Source organism: Melospiza melodia, chromosome 3 (genome assembly GCF_035770615.1).
Source record: "Melospiza melodia melodia isolate bMelMel2 chromosome 3, bMelMel2.pri, whole genome shotgun sequence".
Taxonomy (NCBI): domain Eukaryota; kingdom Metazoa; phylum Chordata; class Aves; order Passeriformes; family Passerellidae; genus Melospiza; species Melospiza melodia.
This window is the reverse complement of record NC_086196.1, coordinates 109,285,522-109,313,330: the sequence shown is the minus strand read 5'-3', so window position 1 is coordinate 109,313,330 and position 27,809 is coordinate 109,285,522. Positions and strand designations below refer to the sequence as shown.

The 27,809-nt window shown below is 40.8% G+C and overlaps 1 protein-coding gene across 4 annotated transcripts in view; it reads right to left on the bottom strand.

Annotated features, from left to right (window-relative positions):
- The window catches only part of MACROD2 (mono-ADP ribosylhydrolase 2), an 850,020-nt gene that overhangs the window by 65,401 nt on the left and 756,810 nt on the right, over positions 1 to 27,809 (bottom strand). For all 4 annotated transcript variants that reach the window (XM_063152547.1, XM_063152548.1, XM_063152546.1 and 1 more), the window contains 2 exons: positions 15,721 to 15,802; positions 1,745 to 1,786 (listed from right to left, as the gene is read on the bottom strand). In XM_063152547.1, the coding sequence (XP_063008617.1) occupies positions 1,745 to 1,786; positions 15,721 to 15,802 (124 nt within the window). The remainder of the gene's footprint in view (positions 1 to 1,744; positions 1,787 to 15,720; positions 15,803 to 27,809) is intronic.

The window sequence follows — 27,809 nt, the reverse complement described above, 5'->3', positions numbered from 1 at the left end:
TGACCTCACGTTATTCACCCTTATTCCTGTTGCCATTAGAAAATACGAATCATGGTGTTACTTCAAACTGATTAGCTAATTACCAACTGGGAAAAAACTATCTACACGTTTTATAAATTGCTTAAGTGTTTCAAAAGCTCCCAGGTCTCTCCTGCTGTCACATATATGCCCCACAACCATCTACTCTTTATGTTGCTGGAGTTTTAAACACCTCTTGACAGTCAGATGCCCAGCTCTCATGAAGGACTTGGATTCTCCCCTTTTATATTCTACCCTTCCACAGTAACACATATCTAGAACCAAAATGCTGAAAATTTCAACACAAAAGGTATGAGAGCAGTTAGGATGTGAAAAAGGAACTTGCAGACTCAAGGGGTAGTTGTACTCACTGATCCTTGTGGGTCCCTTCAATTCAGGTTATTTTATAACTCTAAGAATTTTGTGTTCATTCAAAAGACTAAATGGGAGTCAATCATTGGCTTTGCATGGAGCCCAGGGAACACAGAAATATTCTCTGCCAACCATACTAATGCCAAAAAATCCCCAGAAGAGCCATGGATTGGGAAGGTGGCAGGACAGCTCAAAATGTCAGCAAAAATTCCAAAATTGAGATCTGTATGTGAGTAATTCAATTCTATCTCACTTTCTTAATTTTAATAAAGAGCATTTGTCTTTAGGACAATCTTGCCAATTTAAGTGGTCAAAATACTGCTCCAAAAGCTGTTACCTCTGTTTTCTGGCTGCTATATCCCTGCCTCTCCCCATGTGGCACTCCTTTCTGACCTTAAGTTTAAAGTCTGACCTAAGCTCCTTATGTTTTCATAAAGAGAGCTGGATGTTCCTGCACAGTCACTGGACCGTGATGGGATCAGGGTCACAGAGACCTTGAAGGAAGTTTGGAAGGAGAGGCAGCGGAGTACAGGGAGCTACTCTGCAAATGAAAGGAGATTGCAGTGCACAGAAATCCGTATGGAACAGGAGATGCTCACTGAGGACCTCCAGATGAGGGAGGGGAAGTATCAGAAGGTGCTGTGGTGGAAATCTGTTACAAAAAAAAACTGGTCAAGATTAACTGGAAGAAGCCTCCTTGATAAAACTAGCAGGAATCTCCTGAATGGAAGCTTCTGTCCTCATGGGAGTTCTCTAATCCTCTGTCCTCTCCTTTTCTCGTTCCTCTGGTTTCTTCCCCTTATATTCATTCATCATTTCCATTTCACGTAATCCACAAACCTTAAACAGAGACAGTTGTTTTAAACAGTAAACCATGAGGACCAGGAAAAAATCCTCTGAACCATTGTCTGACCAATCTCAGTGTATTTAAGAGTTTGTGGAAGAGTTTTGCTACTGTTTTCATTGCAAACATATCACTGCCACTATTCAGAATGGCAAATGACTCAAGAATTGCTCTATTCATACTTTTTTTACAGACAAAGAGACTGAAGAATTGTTATTATTTCCCCTTCATGTTCAAACTAGCTATTGATAAGAAGGAATGAAATATTGCCCAGAGGCTCAGAGGTGATGACATTAAAAAAGTAGTCTTAGCTGGTCTTACTATGCACTATTTATTATCAGGGATGGTTCACCCTAATTTTGTGTAAAAACCAGAGATGACTGTGGTAACACCGGCAATAATGATTAGCACTGCTTATCTTGACTAAGGCAATTAATTTCTAGAATTTTTTCAGTTTGGCTTATACTTCACAGAAGTGATATATTTTAGCATAAAATATTCTTTACTCACCTCTCTCTTCACTCAGCTGAGGCCCTTCTTCATTAGCATCACCTGTCAAAACAAAAAAATTGAAAGAAAAAGGTTACTGGGAATACCAGCAAACATCTAAAATGAAATACTCCATGTTTCAGATTGCCCATATCTTTCCCTCCTCCTGTTTAACATTTTGAAGTGAAATCTGGAGATGGATGGGGAGGAAGGTTTTGATACTGGTTAATACCAGATACAGGTAATGCAGGGAATAAAGACAGGGAATAAAAGTCTGCATAATTTACAAAATTCTGCAAATAAAGTCAGGTATAATATGAAATTCCATTCTCTTTCCGTCAGAGCTTTTGGTTTACTTGCAAAGTTTCACTTTGCTTGGTTTCCCTGGAACAGTTGGCTATGTTAAGAAGAGAACTAGCTACCCTAATAGAAAACCACATAAGGAAGTTACTAAATATTTGCCAGACAGGAAAATTGGTTTAAGAACAAAATGAATCTGTGAAGACCAAACTTGGGCTAGCTAGGAACAGATCATTTTAACCTTTAGATGAGAGACAAGGAAAGAAAATTCCTTTTGCAAAAAGTTCCATTTTGGTAGCAAAGGAATGTCTTACAAGTTGTTTTGCTGAGTTAAAAAAAAAAATAAATATAAAGAGGTCTCAATAGATCCACCTTGGGCAGCACAACTTAAAATGGCCACAAAATGGATGACCAGTCACAGGGTCTCTCACTTTTACAAGTTTTGGTCCATTAGCATACTGGAACTGAGAGGAATAGCAGATTTGTCTTTACAAACAAGCTGTGGGTCTGCTGGTAGACAGAACTAGCACTGGGAGATAAAAGAAACAATGGGAAGGATTCCACTGATTGATGAATAGAAAAAGATATTTGCTTTTACAAATAAACTTTAGGTTTGCTGATAAATGAAATTAGACATTGAAAGATGAAAGAAACAATGGGGAAGAAAAACCCCTAAATTCCATAAGAATTAAAAATTAAAAGGGAGTGTTATACCTTAGAGGGAAATCTTTGGTATCAGGTGTTCTGGGAAGTCTGTACCTCTCAAGTACCTCAGCCAAGGGGGAAAGAGAGAAGGGAAATGCAGCCAGGAAATTGGGATAAAAAGGGAGGCTGTGTCCTCCAAAAATCTGAGAGATCCCAGAGGAATGTCCCATGACCTTACCCTTTATTCAAATAAAGTAAAAGGACTCCTCTGTCTCCTTTTTGGACATAAACCTCTGATGCTTGTGGATTAATTTTCCTAACAGAACTAATTGTCCTATTATAGCTTTAGCCTGTGAGTTCCCATCCTTCTTGTTTTCTCTCTTCAGCCCACTGTTGTTTATGCTGTTGTGCCTGAGATCTGGATCTGTTGTCCTTGGGTCCCCAGCCAGAGAAGGAATTGTTTTGTCTGCCTATTCTGTGAAGAGAGCTCACCATCCCTTAATATGAAGCCTGGACTTATGCACTAAAACAGAATAGAATCTGAAAAATATAAAAGATAAAGCCAGAGGCATCAGCAGGAGCCAAAACCCCGCAGTGGTGGCGAATTCCCCCCACAGTGACTGCAGCCTCTCTGCCCCTGGAGAGTGAGAGCTGAGAGGAGCCAGAGGCTGTGCCCAACCCCTTCCCCAGCCCAAAACCCCTTGGTAACCCTGGCCTTCCCAAGAGAAAATCCCTCAGGTAAGGGAGAAGCAGCCAGCTGCACTCCTCCTCTGTGGCTACATCCTTTTCCTCTCTTACCTACCAGTCGTTATTGTTTCTTAGCAACAAATGGGAGAACATTTCCTAAGCGAAAGAAAACAAAAGGCAAAAAATCCTAATCCCCAACATACAACTTTAAGGAACTTTGACAAGTAATTTCTAAGATAAGAGAATGAAAAATATTGTTAAAGCCCATGGGAATTCTGTCAGTGGCTTCAACAGAGCTATTATATTCAACCGGAGTTCTGCTATTCTTCAACAAACTGATCAGAAAACATTTGGAAACACAGAGATTATTAATTATTCAGTTTCCAATAACATGTTCTTTCCATGGAAGCATTTATAATGAAACCAGCATGATAAGGTTTCAAATTAATCTAAGATATGAGACTAAATCAGCAGAATCTTAACATACATATATCACCAGGTCTTCTGTGGAAGTTCTTAATTATAGTTCTCTAAGTGACTTGGAATATGAAATTCCCAAAGCAACAGAATAGTTTCTAAGCTACTGATAATGGACACAGACAAGAAATCTGATGTTATTAAAAAGCAGGGAAGTCATTATGCAATATAATTATGAAGAGGTGAAGACTGCTTTTGTGAACTAATTTTGAATGAAAGGCTGGGGTTTTTTGGGAAAAAGTACCAAAGGCTTGCTGAAAGGCAATGAAGTCTCTGCATCATTTCTGAAAATGGAAGTTGGCCTCCCAATCACTTGGTGACGCGATCTGAGTCATTGTGGTGCCTTTGAAAAATTTACCCCAATCTAGGTATGAATCTGAGTTTCACTTTGGCACACAGCAATCCCCAGCCACTTCATGTGTCTATAATTATTACTCTCACACTATTAATCCATCTGGTGGAAGCATTTCCCTGTTAAATATAAAACATTCTCCTTCACTGGCCTTGGTGTGGCTGAAGTAATAAACACCATTTTTAGCTGACAGAGCTCTATGCCAATACCAATTATTTGAGATAAAAACCAGTGGTTTAGAAGTCTATATCCAAAATGCATTCACTTACCTCCTGAAAAGAATGATATTAAGGGTAGTTTCTTGGTTACTGGTTCTGAATAAGTAAAAATATTTTTTACTGAGGCTCTATGTGTCTAATATAAAGCAAAATCAGTGCCAATATTACCATGAATTAATTTTTTATACCTAGTTTTGTTTTTCTTTTGTTTGTTTAGTTTTTTTAATTTTTGATTTGTTTAAAAAATATTTTCCTATACAATTTTTTATCCCATCTAGAGGAAGCCTTTGAAAGACTTGTTTTGGTTTGAAATATGCACCACAGTCAATCCCAAAGAAAAATTGGATAAAACCACAGGAGAACCTTAGAGTGAATCTTTGACAGCAGCAAACATTTCCTTAAGTACATATTGTCAATATTTCTTGTCCAAACTCCCCCATTGGAAAGACCAGAGGTGAGATCCTCTCTACCTCTCACCCTCACTTGAGAGCTGTGGAAAAATATTTGACCAGCAAAACATGCTCCAGTGTGTGCACACCTCTACCCACACTTGGTTACTCCTCTGGCCAGAGAAGCAGAACAATGACTTTTCTCATCACTCTCCCATTAAAGCCCAGGATTTTAGGAAGTTCCACCAAGATGACTTTGCTAGAAAAGGAATGACTGACCTTGCAGCCTGGAGTGAGAGGAAAACTGACAGTGACTACCAGAAAGGGTCAGCTCGTCCCCAGGAAAAGTCACAGCAGTGTTTAGAAGGCTTAGGAGACAAGAAAACATTCTAATCCAAAGTGTGTGCAAAATTTTCCAGTTTAAAAATTCAGGTACACTACATAAAAGTAAGGTATTAAATGGGTGATGTGTGGGAGAAGTTTCCACTCAAGTACAAAATAATTTACAGTTGAAAGTCAACCTATGACTGAAAGTCTCCCTCTAACTGCCAGGCTATCAAAATAACTATATCTCTAAAGATCAGAGAGTTTTACATTTGGGAGCAAGGTGCTCAAAGCAAAAGCTTTTGTGTGAGCCACAGGTTCCCTGTTGGGGCCATGCACTGAGTGATACCTGTGGCTCTCTCACTGCCCTTTCCCTTGCTATCTGCAGAGCTTTGGGAAATGGAATAATTGCATATCTGCTCTTACTGACACAGGAGAAGGGGATGCCTTCTCTCCGATCCTTTTGTTTTGCTTTTTGCCTTGCTGGTCAGGTTGTTTCCCTGTCTCCCTAGTCATGGCATATAAGCAAACACAAGCCAGATGGCTAAAATCATCAATCTGTGTTAAGATTTATGTTAGGAACAGAGAGGTGAAAGGCTCTAAATACCACCACAATCCCCAAAGCCATTAAACCACCTCCTCCTTGGTGCTTCCATTTGCATTCTCCTTCATGTTAACATGCAGAAAGCCAGCACAAACACTGCACATACTGAGAAACTCTTACATGAGAACAAAATCTGTGCTGCAGGAGGCTGCTGCTTCATCTGCCTCCAGCTCCTGCATCCCTGCTGGCACTCCCCAACCCCACTGCATGCTGCTGGCCCCTCCCTGCCTCCCTCTAATCTCTCCTCAGCTGCCTAATTGCATCCTTCAGGATTTTAATTTTTACTGAGCTTTTTCTGCAGTTTCCTGATTTCCAGATGTTTCCCCATTTCTTGTCAACCTGCATGTCTCAGGCTGCTCCTCCTTGCAACCATGGCTCCATGTCCTCACCACAAGAAGGGGGGAACTGGGAGGGCACTGTGGGAATGGATAAAAATCCCCCCTGCAGCTTGCATGAACATTCCCCTCTGTCATAGAGAGCAATGAGATGGGCAGAGTTTGTGAAATGACAAGCTGGTGATCGTAGTGTTGATGTCTGAAAATAAAAGCTCAGACCAAAGGAAACCCCCCCAGAATCTCAGCACTGAAAGCTACAGCCATCCTTTTGAGCTTATTTGCAATGCAAAAGCAGGGGTCTGGTTTGAAATGTTTCTACTGTCAAGCATTTCCCTAGCAAGTATTCCATGATCTGCTGCACTATTTCCATTACAGAGGAGGAGCAGGGCAGCAGTTTCACACCTTGGAGGAAAATGGATCCCATTTCAGGTCAGTCTTGAAAAGCATTTTGTGTCCAGTCTCAGAGCAGCCAGCAGTGCAGGCAGGGGTACCCACCTGAGGCAAACCCTCTGAACCATGATAATATCAGGTTTCCAGCAGCTGAAAAGACCAAGCAGGTTCTCACTGTCCATATTTCTCTCTCCCACACCTTTCTTGCCAAAATTTTATCCCAAAGCTTCAACCACCTGACTGCATGATTACCTTCACAGCCTTAGGGAGATTTATCATGGTATTTCATTTAATCTATTTACAATACCTAGTAACTGAAAAATCATTTATTTTGGTGGCTTGCAAGCACTGCTGATACCCAAAAGGAGCTTCATGACACTGTACAGGCTTTATGTCCAGCTCAGCACAAGACTTGTTGTAGCACAGGAGCCACACAGGAAGGTTTCTTGAGGCCCAAACATACACATGAGGCTTGCAATAACCTCAAGTTATTTTGCTTGTTTTGATTCCCCCAACTCAGTTCTCCACTGGGGGAATGTGACAGAAAATAGCACAAAAAAGGACAGTATTTTCTTTGAGGAAAAGTAGGTTTGGAAATCTCTGAGATCAACTAAAGCAGGCCTGACTCTTTTCTCCTCTCCTAGTAAAAAGTTATATTTTATATAAAACCTTTCCTCATCCTCAGTGCTCCTAAGATGAAGGAAAAAAAGGAAAAAGAAAAAGATAAAACAAATAGATCTTACATAAAAAAAAGGGCATTCTTCTGCTTTGGAAGTAAAAATAGCACTTCTTATGGTCCTATTTCTATCCTTTTATCATGCAATCCTGCATACAGAGCATACTACATAAACCTCCACCTGATCCTGGGTAAGTTTCATTAAATTTTTTGTCTAATTGTAAAGAAACTTCCACTGATGCACTCTGTACATCCTGGCCACACTGCAAGCAGTTTCCTTCCTGCGTTGCTTGGTTACACCAGTCTCACAGCACTGGAGCCTCACTGAATGTAGAATGTGTTTGCAGTTTTTGAAGCCACAGCACATAGAAATCCTCACTACCAATCTCCTAAAAAGTCAGGCACTGTGGCTTTTTTGTCATCACATCGGTGACCTCTTTTATGAACTATATCACCTGATCTGCTGTAAAACACATACCAAACAAACCATATGAACCTCAGCTGCATACAAAGAATGTGCAGAAACTGCTGTTCCCACAGAGAGAGAACTGGACAACCTTAGTCCAGTGAAGGAAATGGCACTCACACCAGGATCAGATCTGGACTTCTGTTTTGCATTGCTTCTACCTTACATAAAAGGAACAAGGCACTCCCTGGGGAAATAGGTATCAAAAAAATCAAAATCCAACATATTCAGTATTTCCTCTCTGTCCTAAAGTACTGAAAATAACAAAGTTTCATTCACACAAGTGCTAAATTGGGTGTTAATCTACTAGTCACACACAAAATGGCATGTTTTGCATATGGTCATACATTTGCAAATACAAACTTCTAACAACATCTCATCACTAATATGATTTTGGTTGCAGAGGCAACCAAATGAGACAACCCCAAATTTAATTGCTCCCTTGGAAATAAGGAGCAGTTGAGCACATGAAGTCATTTGGAGCCTGAGGCCAGAGAGGACAGGATATTTTTCTGATGATGACATAAAATGCATTTGGAATGCTCTAATGAGATGCCACAATACCCAACAGAGTAGGAAGAGAAGATCCCTGATCAGAGATGTATTCACAGGATGTGTTATACAGAAAAAGCTGTTTGCTCATCTTCTGGTGCAGGCATCCATGCTGCATCCAGAAGAGAACAGCAACACACTTCTCCATCTCAGTCACTCCCTGAGCCCCAGGTTACACACAGGCCATGAAGATTAATAGCTGTTGTTGCACCAGTCTTGTGTTGCTTGAGCTAATCCTTCTTTAAACTGTATTTAAGACCTACAGGCTCTGCAGCAACTTGTATCAAGTACTCTTAGATCCTAACTGTATGTTGGGTGAAAAACAACTTCCTTTTGCTTGTTTTCTTCCAGATTCATAATTTCCTGGGACACCTTGCACTCCTTGTGTTATAAGAGATGGTAAATATCTATTCCATATTCACCTTTTTAATTACCATCATCTTCCTGTGCTCCCCCATGCTGTTGTCATGCACAGCATCCTGATCCTTGCCTCTAAATGACCCCTGTGCCTTCAAGGGCATCTCCATCCACCTGGCACTGTGCTGTTTCAATACAGCTCCTACCCAGGTGTCTCCCAGAAACTGGAAAGCTCATGGATTTGGAGTGAGTGGAGAAAAACATAGAAACAACCATTTTCCCAAATTTCTGGATGGATTGTAGGCTCTGCTGTCAGTCTCACAGCAGGAGACAAGAAAAATGCCTTCAAGATGCAAAGAAGATGAGGCTCCATTTAGCAAAGCAGAAGCTCCTGACAACAGCACTTAAAGAGGTTATGGTTCCATTGCTGATCCATGCCCTGCTCCCAGCTGTGACACTGCTGCCAGCAGGAATGAGGAGGTAAATGGTTTTCCAGACCATAGTGCAGACAGTAGGACAAGCCTCTCTCAAACAACGTTTTTAGGTGACCAGTACTTGCAACACACAAAGTCTGTCTAGAGCAATTCTCTTTCAGCAGTTGGCCAGAAAATAATTCTGATGAGATTATATCAGGAAGTTTTATTATGATTCAAAAGGAAGAGGGAAACAACCCATGAACTTTTTTTTTTTTAGGTTCTAGAAACCCGCTGCCATGTTGGACGGTGCTGGGAACCCTTTCTTGATCTGCATGTCTCCTAAGATGCTGAAAACAATATCTGAACCATCAACTATAAACTCTGTCCCTCAAGCATCACTCGTGACCTGCTGCTTGATCACTCTCCTGCACTACATTTAGGTGTTGCCAAAATGGGCAAAACAGACAACCCCAACGAGTGGTAGGACTGGCACAGTCTTTACCCTGGCAGATAAAGACAGAAAGTCATAGAAAAATGTTGGTTTACAGTTTTATGGAGACACATTTAAGCGACCTTGAGATTTTCTGAGGTAAGTTGTTTTCAGACATGTTTCATAATGGAAACTTTAAACATTGTGGTTATTTTAAGCTTCTGGATTGAGAACAATTTTTACAGCAACCTATTTACACTGTAGAGCACTTGATCAGGGTCTGATGGTGCTGTGGGAGAGAACTAGAGCAAAGCCAATATCCTATTTTAGTGCATAGGCTCTTCCAGCTTCCCCAGATGGGCAGTGCTTCCTTGGAATCCTCCACTGCTGAGGGCCAAGGAACCATCAGGGGAAACAGTGGGGCTGTGCTTCTCCCTAGCTGCTTGGAATCAAATCCTTCAGCAAGGGGCCTTGCAGGAGCCATCTGAGTATGACATCTTCCAATATAAAGACAGTTCAAAGGGATACAGAGAGCATTTTGCACCCACATGAAGACACCAGTGTGCCACAACTTCTCCAAACTGACTGCTGTCTTCTACCCACCAAAAAATCCTTTTCATCCCTGCCTCAACACAAAATTTCCACAGGACTCAAAATCTGAGGGGAATGTTAAATGCTGACATGGAATCCAGAGCAGGGTGGAAAAATACTGAGGGGTACCCTGCTATGTTTTCAATGGCTTGATACACAGCTCTGGAAAGGAAAGGGATGCATGGTCATGGCACAGTCACTAGCTGAAAAGGCAAGCAGGATCTCCAAGGGACAAGACAAAAGTTTCATGAGGCAGAGAAATCGAAGTCCCCTAAGCAACCCAATACAACAGCTCCATCAGAATGATGGGGCAAGGGAAGCAAGACAGCAAACAGCACCTTGCAAGCTTTGTGAGGGAAAGCAGTGAAGAAAGTAATAGCATGGTCTGACTGCTTCCATTTTCACCCTGTGAGTTCATCAGCTGTGAAGACAACTTGGAAAACTTGCATGGAGACAGGAAAAGCAGCTGCAACCAAAACCTTCCGGGTGGCCCTTATTGATCAGGAGAAGAAAGCCAAAGAGATATCGAACTCCCCCAAATCTTACTCCCTATGGAACATTTCTGTGGGGCCCCTTTGTACTCCAGCCTGAACCAGTCAGAAAACCAAAGCCTTGTGACTTATGAGGCAAATCACTGCCCAGGTGAAACCTCCCATAAAGGATATTGGGCACTTCCAGTTAACTGCTTGGCACCTCTCCACAGAGTAAAATAAAGCCCATGAAAAATATTTGGTGGAATACATTCAGGTGATGAATTATGGAAACGAATTGGCTCGTGAACGCTGCAAATGCAAATAGAGAGGCTAAATTTATCAGATGAATTATCCATTTGATACTGGATTACTTGCTAAGGGCTAACTTACAGCTCCTTTGCTCATGCAGAGGAGAGCTCCAGCCCCAGTGCAGCCTGCCACAGTAAGCAGAGAGAGCAATGCCTCTCAACACCAGTACAGAAATCACAGCCCCTGCTTAGGAGTTGGCTCACGTATTAGTGCAGAGATTGGCCTTTTTAATACAAAGGCCTTCATTCAGCCATTTAGACAGTTTCCAATTTGATTCCAAGCCTGGGAGATCTCTTAACAATGAATTTCCTCTGCAATTGTAATATATTTGCACATTTTATGCACAAGCGGGATGCTGTGCACCCTCCTGAAGTAATAGGAGAATTATTATAAGGCAGTAGCTCTTATCCATATGGTTTGGGTAGTGTTTTCATCAACCAGGATGAAAGTAGAAAATGCATTAAATATCATAGCCTGTAACAGAAGGAAGAAAAAGTTTTCCAGTTTTCTCAAGATGAAGCAATCTCTGTCTCTTTTTCCTAACACCAACTGATAATGGCTCAAAAAAGAAAAACAAACAAAAAACTCCTAACAATGACAAACTCGTGGGCTCAGCATCCTCTCATGAGCTCTAAAAGGACACGAGTCTAAAAGCATGCACCTTCCATCTATAAACTGGCTTAATCAAAGTGCAAACGTCCTTTCTCCAGAAATTTTTTGCAATATTTTAGTGAAGTAATTTTGTTACTCTGTTTAAAGTGGCAAGAAGTAAAATAACCTTGGATGCTGCAGCTTCACAGAACATCCCTTTTATAGCACTATTTCCATCTAAAAAATGTTTTTGGAAAAAAATGTTTCTCCTCTCCAATCCACTGGTAACAGGTGGTAGATTTAGAAATACTTTAAGCATTACAATTGAAGATAAACCGTTTATAATATATGACAGCCACCATGAAAAGTAAGCACTTGCCAAAGGTCCTTACAAGATTATCTGTCTGACATATTAAGTAGCTTTGTGTACACAGGATACAGGAAGAAAAGAAAAAAGGTATCTTTGCTCCAGCTGGCAACTGTTTACAAATGCTCTTAATTTTCCTCCTATGTATGGAATCCTAGAAGTATGTATCATTCCAAGGTAAATGTTGGCAAATCTAGCTTTTCAAGGGGGATTCAATTTTCTGGTAAGTCTTACAAATATGTTTAGTTAGCAAGAAAAGCAATGCCTGGTGTCTGGACTCCACAGAGTTCTATTAGAAGAAACAATGCATTCCAAAAGAAAAAATGATCTAAGTGACAGTTCCTTTCCCAGAAAATTCACTCATACTACTAATAGCAATGAATCCAGCAATGTAAAAACTACTCATATGAGCCAGAATTGCAGGCAAAGATATTATATTTGCCTGAAAGACATTCTCTCATTTTAAGTAGAAAGAATGTTCTAATACAGGTGAAGGGAGAATAGCTGGGCTATGTCATTGCACAAAGAGATAGGATTCAATTAATAAAAAAGAAGAAAAAAACCCATCACTGTGGCAACGTTTAATATATTAAAACAGTGATCCATCTTAACCAAATGAAGTTTTTCTTTCTGCTGCTTTTTTCTTCCTAGAATATACAAAATCTTCTCAGCAAAACCCCAGAGGATCAACAGAAAATTCTGCCTTGACAAGGACCTTTTACTTAACCAAACCAGGAGTTTTCTGGACAACACTGATGTGAGAACCTATGTTTGAATCAAAGATAAGTGGTGCTCTGCTCCCTCTTGGACCATGCTGGCTCTGGATTGGGTTGTGTAATCACTGAGATAGAATCAGAAATGCTGAGACAGTTGCAATTGCTCAGTTACTGCACAACTTTCCTGCACTGCTAAGGCATGACATTACTCTGAAGTCTACCTCTTCCCCTTATATACTTAAAGTTTGAAAATGACAAGACTCTCGGCAGTTGTCTTGATATCAATATTATTACTTGACTAATTTCTTCGGCATTCCACTTGCAAAATAGGCCTAATGATATGTTCAACTAATGGAACAATTTCCCTATATCTATATGCCACTTACTCTAATGCACTGAGGTGTAATTCTAGCTTCATTTCATTACCGATTTCATTACCTAGCTCAAGCACTTGCATGTCTTTTTGGATTTATTAATGCAGTGGGTTTAAAGTAATAACTATTTATGTATATAACTCTATGAATATATTCTTCTTTCTAAGCATTTTTGTCCACATCCATTAAAGTCGATATATTTCACAATGTTTCTGAATGCAAGATGCACTTTTTAAAATGCCTTGATGTTTTTTCTCTAAGCTTAAATAAATACTTCAGTGTTATTCTCTCCTGTGAGTGTTTAGATAGTGTCCCATCAATTCAAATTTAGGGCAAGTCTATCCTTAAATACTTTAATTTCACTAAATTAATAGATTTCCTTTAAACCAAAACAAAACCACCAGTTTCATTAATTTCTTCCAAAGTCAAAATATCAGGAATTTACTGCCAAAGGTAGAGGCAGTTGCTAACTCCTTGACACAGAACCATGTCAGCTAAGTCTTTTGTGCAGGAAACCAGTCCTGCAGAGAGATGGGACATCTCTACAGAGAGAGAGTCTGCTGGTAACTTGTCCAGGTCTGCTGTGTTAAATGCAGATGGCAATTCCCCAGACACAAGGAACAAAGAGTAGACATGATGGTCATCTGGTGATCTCCATAAAGACCCTCAGGGGATGCTCTCACCAGGAGGCAGTTTAGCATGGGGCTGACTTCAGCTGACATCTCCTGGAAAAGTGTCATTTCAAGTTGGCAAAGAGAGCCTGAGACTGTACGTGAATGGTTAGGGCACTCCACAAAAGAGGCCCAGACAGTGACCATTTCTCCAGTGACACTACAGGAGAGCGATTTGGAAGAAAGTCCTGCCTCTCCCTGTCTCCTCACAAGTTGAAGATCTAACGACACTAAAAGTAAAAAAGCTTAAACAAAACCTTCCTGAATCCCTGGCTACTGATCCACTCCCAGGAAATCCTTCACTGCATCAGGAGTAAAGTTCTAGAGCTAAACAGGTTCCTTTTAAGGCTCTGGCTAATCAGACAGCAGATACCCAGTAACATCAACACATATCAAAATCAGAATCATTAGTTATGAGAAAATTGCAACCAGGAGTCTATGGGTTGCGTAGCAAATGGGTCCTAAGCCATTTTATTAATCCTATCCTACAATTATCTAAATTTCGGATACTGAGAACTAAACTTTCTCTGGACAATTGTAAATTTTGGATGAACATTTTTATAGCCACATATGCAGAACACTGGATTTAGAGGGTCCCTACCATGATCACCTCTCTATGGTCACATATCAGATTCCCAATTTTCTTTTGAGAAAAAAAAAAACAAAACATAAAACCTTTACATACATGAGAATAAGCATACTTTTGAAACATGGTATGGCAGATCATCTACATAATGTTGTGTAATGAAATTTTATGTTTTTCTATAACAAAAGACCCAGCTGCACAGGTTATTTGTAGAAAGGAGTTCAATAATGTCAGGTTTAAAAAAAAAATCCAAATGAAATAAACCTTCCACTTGCTCTCTTTCTGCCTTTGAGATTGTCATGATACAGCTCTGAAGCACCTTGTCTCTCAAACTTTCAAACCCAGGTGGGTTTTACATTTATAGAAATAATACCAGGCTTTACACATGATTTCCAAGGCCTTAGAGATGAAAGTGAGCATTAATGATCTTGTCTTGTTGACAAATTGATGCTATATTCTTCTCTCACTTAATCTGAAGGGCAGGAACACAGCCAGCAGCAGTAGGCAGGGTACTGCCACTTTATCCTTTGGGTTGGGTACACTGACAAAAAAATAAAATCACTCAATGAATGGATTGGATATGAATGCAGCTTCTTGAAATGCATGTTCAGTGTGCTCCAGACAAGAATATTATTAAGTGGTTAGACGTCATTTGATGCTACCTGAATAATTCAATAGGTCTTTAAGTTTCAGCTGCCAATCACTGCAAACTGGCGATTACAAAGTCATCTACAAAAAGGCTTTGTTCTAGTGAGATTAGACAAAAATATCACAATTTCCATGCTACCAGACAGAGCAAAAGGAAAAAACTAAGGCTACGGTGACAACACAGTCCTGTGAAATTAATTGAACTCTGGAACACACCAAAGCTCTGCTTCCTATTACTCCAGGGCCATTTCCACTTGACAGACAGCATGGGGACTATTGGGAGATAAAACAGAACACTAAAATCTGGATCTTTTCACACATAGTTGGACTGATGTAAGCACAAAGCAAAATAAAATGGGAGGAGTTTTAGGGTTGATAAAATTACGGAAAGCAGATTTCTAATGATGTGCGATAAAAATAAATCACAGGTTTATTGGAGGAGGGGGATTAGCAAATTTACTATCCACCAGGTTTCCTTAAATCCAGAAAGCAACCTCCTGTGTGAAATCCAAGATGAATGGCTAACATTTCCCAAGCGCTCCAGTGAGAGCCATCTTTCTCCCATTCATTCTCACACAGGGACAGCTCAAGTTTAAACTCCTCATTCAGACACAGTTGGGCTCTAACCCCTGTGGTATCTTTTCAGACCCAGAGAAACCTCACCAGCATTGTTAATGCAAGACCAAAGTGTGTACAAAGTGTATGGAAAAGCAATATACACTAGGAGCTATATACATCAGTGCAAATAATTTTCTTCTCAGGAGTCAAGACAGCCAGTGCCATGCACCAAGTTCTGGGAAGAGATACACATTCAGCATGGAATGAAGAGATTAGCTGTACTGAGCGTACAAAAGCAGTATTAGACATAGCTTAAATGGCTCACACATTTAAAAATCTCTGCATTTGTCCAGGATCAGAGCCTCTATGTGCAGCTGATCTTTAAAGAAAGTTCACATTTCAGTATTTGGCTTTGGAAGGAAGAAAAGATGCCAGCTGTTGCATTTTTTCTGCGTGCTTTTTTAAAGTCAGATGGTGCTGGATTTTTACACCTACCTAGAGGGAAAAACTCGCCCATTTTCTTCTTGAAAATTTTGTAGTCAACCTCCAAAAAGACGCAGAAGATGATACGATCCACCTGTAAGAAACAAAATGATTCACAGTGAAAGCATCATGATCATCCATATCAGCAACAACAGTCAATAAAGGCAAAGAAACTTTTAAAACAATATGCTTTTATGCTTCAAGCAAACAAGAAAACAGGGTTGCATGTCTTGACTTTATTGTACATCTGTGTTGTAATTTATAATATAACCTTTGCAATTACAGCTCACGACTGTGTTCTTTGTTAACTGCCTCTTGTTTATGCAAACTGCTCTCGAGCACAGCATAAATGACTTTGGCATTCCAGATGAGAACTGGGATGCAATGTTTGATGAAAAAGTCATGTGGGGACTCCTAATAAGCATACAGAAGAGTAAATGGGTAAGCAAAGAGCTCTTTTTCCAATCCTTGTCCGACAAACCTATTTGCAAACCCATTTAGTATTTTAAAATGGCTTTAAAAGGTTTCATGTGGTTTTAATTTACATGAAACCACTTATTCTCACTGTAATACAAATAGAATGCAGCAGAAACACAAAAGCTGATTAGATGACAGGTAGCACACAGGGTAAATAAAACATTTAATATGCCATCTACTTAGCGAGGCTGAGCATATCAATGAAACCACAGCCCATAATGTATGCACCACCCACCAATGAGTTCAAATAAATTCTTTTGGGAGATCCCTGTGTGTGAAAAGCCTTTCTGAGACAGACCAAAAATAATTAAAAAGCTAAATAAAACAAAACCAAGAAATCTAAAGCCTTTAATGCTAAAAAACACCCACACTGAACTTCAGCCTTGCAATGCCTTTGTGTTATTTATTTGCATTTCTCAGCACAAAATGCCTCTGTAGCCAAACCCCAGCTTGGAGGGGTGCTGTGGAAAACAAAAAGACCCTCCTGCGGCTGAGCTGAGGGACCTGCGACCCAGTAATCATTGCTTTCTCTCAAGTGCATGAGAGGTTAACCACAATGGGATGCAGCCCAAGCAACAGGAAGCTTGGCATCTTATGCTGTCACAGTGCCTTCACGGGCAATAGGACAATCTGTCACAGCACAACTCCTCAAGAGTGCCTTTGCATGTGCTAGAAAAATCACAAGCCTCCCGTCATGCAGAGAAACAGCGAGAGGAACACTCTCAAGACGCAAATTCTTTCCCTTATCTTCAGTAGAAAATGCTGTCCCTTGCTGCAACTGGTCTTAGAAGTGGAGTCCAAGCCTTGCCTTCAAAGACACCTTTATGCTGAACAGCTCAGGACTTCATTTTTGAGCTCCTTTTGGCACAGCCTGGTAGAATCCAGAAGGGGATGAGAGCAGGCAAGCATTGGTTATGCTGGAAAATGCCAGCAGCTACTAACAGGGACATCCTGGAACAAGAGGTGATGACAAAACCTCAGCTGGGATGATGTCATCTGAATGACCAGACTAGGTATGTAATGCCACAACCAGCAATAGTACAAGGGGTAATGGACTCGGGTTGCACCAGGGGAGGTTCAGGTTCAGTATTTGGAAAAATTTCCTCATTGAAAGAGTGGTTAAGCACTAGAACAGGTTCCCCAGGGATGTGATAGAGTTCCCATCCCTAGAACTGATAAAAAAATGAGTATATATGGCACTTCACAACATAGGTTACTGGGAAAAATGGAATTCACTCAAAGGTTGAATGTGAAGACCTTGGAGATGTCCAACCTTACTGATTCAGGACACTCTATGAGACTGAAGGTACAAGCTATGTCAGTGTGAAGGAAGAAGGAGCTTGTGAGCAGGAGAGAAGGCAGCAGAGCAGGGAAGCCTACCAGCAGATTTTCCACCAAGAAAACTGCCTGCTGCTCTCTGCTCATATGATGCTCACAGAGCCAAGCTGTTCTGCGCATCCCTCGTAAACAAACCAGGCTGGATCTTAAAAATATTCTGGACCATGGAATCAGCTGCTCTTATAATGGGATATAATAAAAAACTCAAATACTAGAATACTAGTTATGGGCTCAAGCCAAAAAGCCATACTCATCTCCATACTCACAAATTCATAACGTAAAGCATCCTTGCCAACAAGTGTTTCATTTTACCTACGTGAGATTTGACATGATCTCTAAGGTCCCTACCAACCCAAACTATTCTATAATTTTATGGTTCTGCCTAAGTTGGCTGTTTTCAGGAGGGAGGCTTCAATCAGCAAGTGCTTAAATTACATTTCTTGTGAAAATTGCATCAGGATATTTCTGGGTTGTTGCTAGATTGTCATCTTCCCTCTCTGCCTTGCAGACTTTCAAGCATTAAAAGTGATAGGCCCAATGAACCAGAACAGACAAAAGAGCAAGGAAAGAAATGTATAAAGCAGAGGAGGAAGGATATTCCCATACAGAGAAGTTTCTGAGTCTCTGCATAGTCCCATATTCTCTGCTGAAAATCCTACAGAAATTTGCCTCATTCTGTGTAATCCAACTTCTCAAGATGTTCCCTTTACTTTTATTTATTTATTCAGTGCAGCTTGCAATAGTAAAATTTCACCATAAGAATTTCTACTACTTCTAATATAATTCCTTAATTTAAAAATAGGGAATCTCTCTAGAATTGGCAGACTATTTCAAAATTTCAGGCCTCCTGACTGTACACATCCTATATATAAACCTGTTCCATTTCTTCTTGATGTGAGAAAAACTGCTCTATTTTTAAGTATGCATAAGATATTGTGATGACAGCTGAAATCCTGTGTTTATCTGATTGCATGGCATGTGCTGGCAGATAGTAAATCTGAAATTAACCTCTGTTCTATCATTCTTCCAGTCCCTGGCTATTTTATCTAATGTCCTCAGCTAAAATAACTTGAGATTACGTAGGGAAAGCAACCCTTGTCCTCACTACGCCCATTCCAGCTACAATAAGGAAATCCAAGCAACTATAAACCTACTTTTCCTGCTGGCCCACAAAAGCTCAGCAGGATTTTTGGGACATGCAGTTAGGAAATCTCTCCTCTCATGTGGCCTGGAAATGCCACCTCCATTAGAGTGTCACATCATCCCTTTGGAGAGGCTGAGGATGGCGCCCAGATGAGACCCCCAGAGCCTTCGGCAGATGCCCAGCTCCTCCCCTGCTGACCAAGCACCACTCAACTGCAGCAGAACTGTACAGGAGCTGCAGGTTGAAGGTATTAAAGCTCATCCCTGACTGACAGCTCTTTTTTGAAGGCTGGTATTAAAATCAGCCATGCCCTGTCAGAGCCTGATTAAATTTTGCTCACTTTGCAGCTATGAATAGGTGGATCAAAGAACCCCCAAAATCAAGAGCACTGCAGCACAGGAAGAAGGGAGTTAAAATGCATGAGCTGTTCACTTAGGCACCTTCACAGCTCAAGGCTGTGAGTACATTTGATTGTTTTCGTTTTGTTTTTACCTTGGGCCCTGCTTTCCTTGCTTTATTTAATTTTGATGGGAATAGCTTCCAGGTGGTTTTGTTAGCGGCACCTGATAAGAATTAGTAAACTTCTGCAGGGCTTGCAGGACTCAGGCTATTTTTATAGAATCACAGAATGGTTTGGGTTGGAAGTGACCTCAGAGACAATCCAGTTCCGATTCCCCCATCATGGGCAAGAACACTTTCCGTGAGATCTGATTCCTCCAAGCCCCACTCAGACTCGACTTGGACACATTTTTTGCAGTAGAATGGACCCTAACACCAGAGTTTTAGAAGGACACAGCCATATCTCATGAACTGAAAACATCTCCACTGGTGTTTTCAATTAATGAGCTGTGAGTATAAAAGCACAGTTGGTTTAATACCAGCACTGATCTTAGTGCAAAGCAAGTGGCAAAGATACTTCTTCCTGGTGCTTGATCTTTGGGGTTTTGTTAGTTGGTGGCTTTGAGAGCACTTTACATGTTGTGAGTTTTCAGTTTATTGGTGAGTTGCTGCACTTTGGGTGAGTTCACTCCCAGACCACTGATGGTCTGTGGGAGCTGCATGGAAGGCTGGTCAGGTGGGTGCTCAGGGACATGCATAGGAATGATGGAAAGCTGCTGAGGGCCCCTTAAGCTTGTCCTAAAGGGCCCCGCCCTCTACTGCATTGTGTGGGAGGACACTGCATGTTTACATGCACACCTCTGCATGCAGCTGCTGCTACAGTAGGGATTTACAGCTGTATCCATATAAAAAAGACAGAGAGCCATTTCTTACATGGACATACAGAGACAGGATAAAAGGGAATGGTTTTAAACTAAAAGAGAAGAGATTAAGATTAGCTGTTAGGAAGAATTTCCTCACAATAAGGGTGGTGAGGCACAGGCTGCCCAGAGAAGCTGTGGCTGCCCCATCCCTGGAAATGTTCAAGGCCAGGCTGGATGGGCTCTGAGTATCCTGGTCTAGTGGAAGGTGTTCCTGGCTGTGTCAGGGGGGCTGTAATGAGATGAACTTTAGATCCTTTCCAACCCAAGCCTGTCTGTGATTCTCTCTATATTTTAGCATCAAACATATCTATGTTTTTACCTCAGCTCTTTTGCTGTGGTCTCGGGCAGGTTGTGTGATTCCTCTGGCTTCATTTCCCTGCCTGCTGGGAGGACAGGAACACCTGGCTGTGCACCTATACATTGCTTTAAAGAGCTACTGCCAAGCACAAGCCACAGGACACGCCAAATGCTTTCATAGGTATAGCTGTATGTACACAAAGTAATGAGCTGGATAGATCAAACACACATCTGAAGCTAAACACTGATCAAAAGGCTTTCTAGACTATTTCATATAATGAGTGTTTCCATGTCACTGCCACCCCCTGTCCTAACAAAATAACAGCTTGTAATGAAAACAAACCCAAGTGCATTTCAGCACTCCCAAGTATTTCATGCATGTCTCCAGCACCAAGACATTTACCTAGCAGGAAGTGACTGCTTTTTATATGCATCAAAAAGTTTCATCATCACTTAAATCTTACCAGAAAATACATTACAGAAAAACAATGAGAACTTGCAAAAAATGTTTCCCAATCTTAAATCAAATGAATGATCATACAGCACAAAGAGAAGGAAGCAGCTTTTTGCTCTTTGTAGGTGTAGCAAATCCATGCCATGCAGCACTCCGGCCTGATCCCATTAGGACCTACTGTCATAAGGCAACAGTGAGCACCAGAAGCTTGCAGGAACATTTTCAGTTTATCAAAATTCCATGGATTTAATTCAAAACTCAGGGAAGCAAACCAGAGATTTTTTTCCATTGACTTCAGCATGCTTGGATTGGCATCTATACGCCTTGACTACATGGCCTGTGAGAAAGAAGCTCTGAATGTTCAAAGTTGTCTGGGGCTTTGAGCAACCTGGTCTGGTAAAGGACCCCCAATGCAGGAGGTTTGGAATGAGACGGTCTGTAAGGCCCCTCCCAACCTGAACCTTCTTGTGATTCAACCTTTTCCCTTTGTTTGGACCATGTTTCCATGGGCAGCACTGTTAGCCTTCATTGTCTGGCAAAACTTCCCTTTTAGAGACCAGTGAGAACAAAGTAACCCAAGTCAGGTTTTCTGATGCTCTCACGGAATCAATATCTCAGCTGTGAGCAGCTCAGAATAAGGAGCAAGAGATTTTCAATGCACTCTAGGAGCAGGCCACAAGTGCTCTAGCTGGTCTCTGCAGATGATATAAAATCTCTTCTACTTCTGTGACAAGGGCTCAGTTTTCTGTTCTGAAGTCCATATCTCTTTCTTACTTATCTTCAGGGACTTTATTTGCCATCTCTTTTTTTTTTTTTTTTGCCATTCCTTTCTTTTATTTGCCATCCCTTTCTGTTTTCCTGACAGAGTTCCTCTCTGCCTGTGACTGAGCTGATGCACTGAACATGCAGAAGGACAGAGACTAACACCTCATTCTGCCCTGCTAAGGAACTGGTAGATGATTTTCTCTCTTGGTGCTGGCAGTCTCCCCTTCAGCCTACCCTCTGCCTGATTTGATCCTCTGGCAATCCCACCCACCCAACAGATGGAAACACCAGCTTTGTAGAATAACACAGCCATCTGCCATATACCTGCCAGCAGCTGTGATCCACTTTGCCAGAGATGCTGCCTTTCCGGAGCACCATGAACATCTGGCCAGCTGTCCAGATAGCAGCCTGCCCGACCAAACAGAGAAGAGAGGACTGTATCTCCCCTTGGAGACCAGCAGGGTTGACGCCAAAGGTTTTCACACGCTTTCTGAAGTTTCAGGCCCTATAAATACTAATTTCACAGCACTATAAATTAAAAATCAGTCTCCTGGTATTATTACTAATTTCACAGAAACCATTAGAGCATAAAGCCTAGCTGACTGTCTGCTCCTTTTGGCATGACATCATGGTCTATAATCGCAGAATTACTCCTGAAAAGAACTTCAGTCTAGTATTTATGGCAAATAGAAAGCTTTGGTGCTGCCTTCATCCTGGGAACAAGATATAAGCAGGGCAGAGGTGTCAGACTGGTGATACGGTGAATTTGACAATCAACGAACTGTGTGATGATGTTCACAAAGCCATTCACCTAGCCTTGAGAGCTTTTCTCTTGGCACAACTTCAAATCCACTGCAGACCTGAGCCAAAACACCCTGTGTTTACATGACCTTGCAGTAACACAAATGAGCCCAGCTTCAGGCAAACAGGACATCTCTGGATTACTCTTTAATCCAGGGAGAAATGTACTCTTTCAGGATACTGCTCTCTGCTTTTCAAGGACTTGCATTTTGAAATTCTTTGGAATCCAGAGCTAAATTTAAAAATTTACATTACTGCAAGCCTCTTTTAAGTAGTGGTTTTAATGGAGAGTTATGGTATTGCATCAAGAGCAAGTACCTGTGTAGGACTATCTGTGAGGAAGCAACTCTTACTTAAACCATCATATTACTTAGTTAGCCATTGGAGGAAAAAAAATAGAAACCATACAAAATATAAAATTATTCATGCTTAACACAGAGTGGAATGGTTTCTATGCTGGTCCTACTGTAGTTAAAAAACAGAATTAGAAAGTTATTATTACTGCTTTAATATCCTCCTTCATGATGGAACACATACTTAGCTTGGAGTGAAAGATAATTAAAAGTCCCAGAGCAATTCAGAAAACCAAACCAAAATCAACAAAAACCCCATGAGAAATTTATTACCAGCTTAAAATATTAATACAAACAACATCCTAGTACATAAGGCTTTGCAACAATCTCTGCCTCTAAACCAAAATGTTTACTTTAACACTGAAACTCAATAAAAATTCAAAATATGGCTAGAATGTCTCTCCCTGACCTTTGTGTCTGGTCCTACAGGTCTGCTCATATTCAAAGCTAAGGGCTATTGATACTCTTCAGTATCACACAGCTACCAGACACACCAGTGCAGTTATCACCATGGCCCAAGCTGGTCTCCACACAACTGAAGCATTTTAAAACCCACAAAACTTTCCAGTGGAGAACCACTTCTACCCACAGTTCTCAAGCACAGGTCAGCATTACAGTTTTGTGACAGTTCTGATAGATCCCTGCTGTCAGGTGAAGATTTGATGTGCCCAAGGTCACAGAGGAACAAGAACAGCAGAAGTAGAGTAGGACCCTGGGTTTTTCCTCCCATTCTCTTTTGACCAAAGATGCTACAGATGAAAAAAAAAAAATCCCATGAATGGTCACATGCAAAGTTCACAAGCTTCACTGCACACCACTGCTTTTTCTCTGGTGGAAATATATTTTCAATGCATCCGTGAATTGTGTGAATCAATACTGATAACTCTTTTCCCCTTATACATTGATTGTTTTTTAAGAGTTACTTATTCTTTGTGAGAGAATTCACTCTGTGAATACCTTCAATACTTTTTTAATACAGTGTATTATTCAAGGGCAGGTAGAGCGTTCCCTTTTGGCCTTCTTTGTGCTGAGCTGGTCCTTTTTTGTGTGTGAACAAAGCATCTGCCTGACAAGCAGAATGGTTGTTCTAAAGAACCAACCTGGATCTCAAATAAGAAATTATAACAGCATTTTCACAGGAATCCACAATTTTGTTGTCAGCCATTTGGGTATGTCCCAGTTACTTACTGCACAATTATATGACAAATAAGATGTGACAGCCCTGTAGTGGTAATATAAACACAGATAGGCTATAAAATAACCAGTCCTTAATAGTCCACATGTGGTTCTGTTCTCAACTACAAAAAGTTTTTCATTTTCCTAAAGGTGAAAAAACCTGTAAAAAAGTCTAGGATTTAAGGGAACATCTCAGTATATTTCCTTTGATGGTCACTAAAACTTGCCAGGGAAGGGCCAGGAGAGTAATTTAAGAATGCATTTGTTTTTACCAAGATATCAATCAATCTGCAGAATTCACTTCTATGCCACACAAACACGATAACATAAAGCCCATTAATCTTTTCCAGCTTAATACCCACTGTCCTTTGAAGATACAAGTTTGGAATAGCTGAAGGCAACCTCCATTTTTCACAGCTCCCAGTCATAGGGCAGCTGACATAGCCAAGATATTCCTGTATTCAGCGAAACCGGGGGAATGAATGGATTCTGATGAATGTAATTTGCTATCTCAGTGACAAATGGCAAATGGGAAGAGAGGGTGTGCATGCAAATATAACTGCATTAAATAAGGGCTTGTGAAGGATAGTACTCTGAAAATATCTGATAGGCAGTTTTACAACAGCCATGCCTTATGGAGGAGATAAATCATCAGCTTACTTAGAGTTATCATTATGTCCTCATTGTGGAGCTTCGCTGAATAAGATGGAATTGTGGCATACAATTAAGCAGGGTGTTGTGATCCCATAAACCATGTTTTGCATCACATTTTACCTTACAACATCACTTTTTCACTACATTTTTACTAAAAGTTGGACTTAAATATCCCCAAGTTCCCTATGATTATGAGCATCCTAAACACAGCTGGACACTGAACCTGTGGTAGACTAATTCCCAAGAACTGTTGTGCTCCAGCTCTTTGCTGGATTGAGCTGTCACTTTGGAAAATTCTCATGGTTTTGAGGTTTTTTTCCAGTTTTCTTGCAGCACCACATAATATCTACTGATAAAATTCCCACTCCTTCCCAAGGCCAGCAGGAGAATCAGCACTACTTGCTCAGACTCTACCACTCAAAAACCAAAATATGTTTGAACACAGAAATGTGATCACCTCCTTGCCATTGTCCTAGTGGCTGCTGCAAGATTTTGAATACAAAACAGCCCCAGGACTTAAAACCACACAGAGAGACCAAGTGATGGTACCTCCTACACTTCAGACGGGTATGAGAATCAGAAAATCACAAGTTTGGGTTGGAAGAGACCTTAAAGATCATCTATCTGCAATCCCCCTGCCACAGACAGGGATGTCTCCCACTAGATCATGTGGCTGAGGGCCCAATCCAGCCTTTCCTTGAATATTTCCATGAATAGGACATCCACAATTTCTCTGGGTGAATGGTTCCAGTGGCTAAATTCTGAGTAATTTAAGTTTGGATGCTAGAGCCAGTGCCAGGAAGGGTCAGCACTGCACGGCACTGGGAACCATCAGGAAGAGCAATGGGGATCCATTGTCCTGGAAAGCAAAGCTCCCTGCTGCTGCTGCTGAGGCTCCTAAAGGGTGCACAATAACTGAACTGCAGAAAAAGGGCAGGAGAAACAACTCCTGGAAGATGATGATGGTTTAAACAACTTCTTAAGTGCACTATTACAGGCAGGGTAAAACGGCAGTCATGCTAAACTCAGCAACAATTTTCTCACTGAGGCTGAACAAAGGTTTCACCCCACCTCAGGGGCTGGGATACCTTCCAGCTGTTTTCATATTATTTTCTAAATTATTGGAAAGGAAATCTGGTTGGATCTTACAAAGCTGGTTTAAACCACAACTTTTAAAAGTATTTTCATCAAAAGAGGACACATGACTCCCACGTACAAAATTATATAAGCATCTAACCCAGAAAGTTTCACCTCAGGAAGCTTTTCAAAATACATGATGCGATGAAGTTTCTCAAACCTATTGTAAATGAGAGCAGTCCAGAAGAAAACTCCCACTGAATATTTCCCTTGTTTGCTATCACTCCCTTTTATCATTCTCATTTACATCTCATCTCTCTCCTTCACCCTCCATTAATGTTCACATTTGTCACTCTTTATCCAAAGGCTGATGATTTCACAGGGGTTTTGGGGCAGTGCAACCAAACGCTTCCCACCCTGCTGGGAAGATGACAGCAGTACATGGTCACCAATTTTGCCTGACTACATCCAGGTTTCCAAAAATTCAACAGATGTCATAAAAGCTGCACTTTTAGAGGATGAAAAGGGCTCACCTAACCTGCAGCAAGGTACTGCAAGTTCTCCTCACAGCACCCCAATATAGGGTGTGAGAAGAGCATGGGTAGACATAACATTAGTATAAAAAGTTATTAATTCCTACCTAATGAGGTGATTAAAACTCCCATTGTGGAATCACAATAAAGGGGTAACATTCTGCATTCCCAAGAAAAGAGGTCATATGGCATAACTTGAAACTGCTCTGCAACCATTGTGTGGTACTTTCAGGGTCTCCAGGATGAAGGAGGAATTGAGAATCTGACTTCATGTTCTTAGACGGCTAATTTATTATATTATGTACTTATATTATAGTAAAGAATGCTATGCTAAACTAAAGAATAGAGAAAGAATATTTACATAAGGCTAATGAAAAACTCATGACCTCTTCTAGAGTCCTGACACAGCTGGATGGGGATTGGTCATTAAGTTAAAACAATTCACATGAAACCAATCAATCACCCGTTGGATAAACAATCTCTAACTACATTCCAAAGCAGCAAAACACAGGAGAAGCAATCAGATAATTATTGTTTTCATTTTTCTCTGAGGCTCCTCAGCTTCCCAGGAGAAGAAATCCTGGCGAAAGGATTTTTCAAAAAATATGACAGCAACACCATTGCTCTTCCAACCTGTACTGAATCATTGAAGTAAATATTACCTAATATTTCTCCTTGAAGAAAATGTTTTATGATTACATTATTTGTCATTTAGATAACAAATTAATCTCACTAATGCAAGCTATTAAAGACCATTTTCCAAGGACAAAGGCTGATTTTCTTAAATACTGTATGTGTCTCGTTCTAATACTAGAGATAATCTTTTTGCCACCAGAAAAAGACAGAACCAGACAAAAATTAAATTGAATGTTAAATTTACAGTACTGCTACAAAAAAACATTTCCATTCCCAGGATGCTTACTCCAGTGTCTCTTCCAAAAATGAGATCAACTCAGGATCATTTTCTTTCTGCATGTCTAGAGGTACACCCTATTTGTGCCTGAAACCCTCAGGTGGGTTCAACAAAATAATGCCATTTTTGTTAAATAGTGGCTGTGGAATGATGAGCTATTTTGTAAGATTTTGCAATGCTTGATTCCCAGCATCCTGAAAGAACCCATGCCAAGAGTCTGCATGACCTAAATGCAACCTCTGCATGTTTCTTGCTCATCAGAAGTGAGGTCAGGAGGAACAATGAGCAGCAAGTCAGGCCAATTGGATGTAAAACACTTATTCCCAAACACTCAAGAACTTGAGCTGGTGACTGGGTCAACTTGTGGAACGGCTGCACTTCAGAGCCGGCTTTTGGGATGTCTGTAGCTGAGAGAGGCTGGGACCAGCAAGGAAGATCTGTGCTTGAGAGCAGATGACATTACAGATTTGGCATTGTGAGCTGCCAAATCCAGCCAAAATGCCCTCGTGTAAAAGGTCATTAAGTCAGCTTGATGCTATTGACAGATGTCTTCCTGACAGAGGATATTGCAAGTCTAATATAGGTTGTTTAGGAAAAATCCCAAAACCAATGGGATATAAATGCCGACAGCATGCCAACGCTTTTTGTAAGGATCAATACGGGAAAAATGAGATTCATCTCTAAGGGATCACTTCTAAATTAATTTTAATAGATGGTAATAGGCTGACAGTCCTCTGAAAACAGCCAGCAGATGTTCCAGCACTTTACCAAGCCCCTATGCTTAACATTGGGTATACCAATTCCACAAAATCCATCTTCTGGATGGAGCTCTGTTTCTGCAGTTAGAATACTAATGA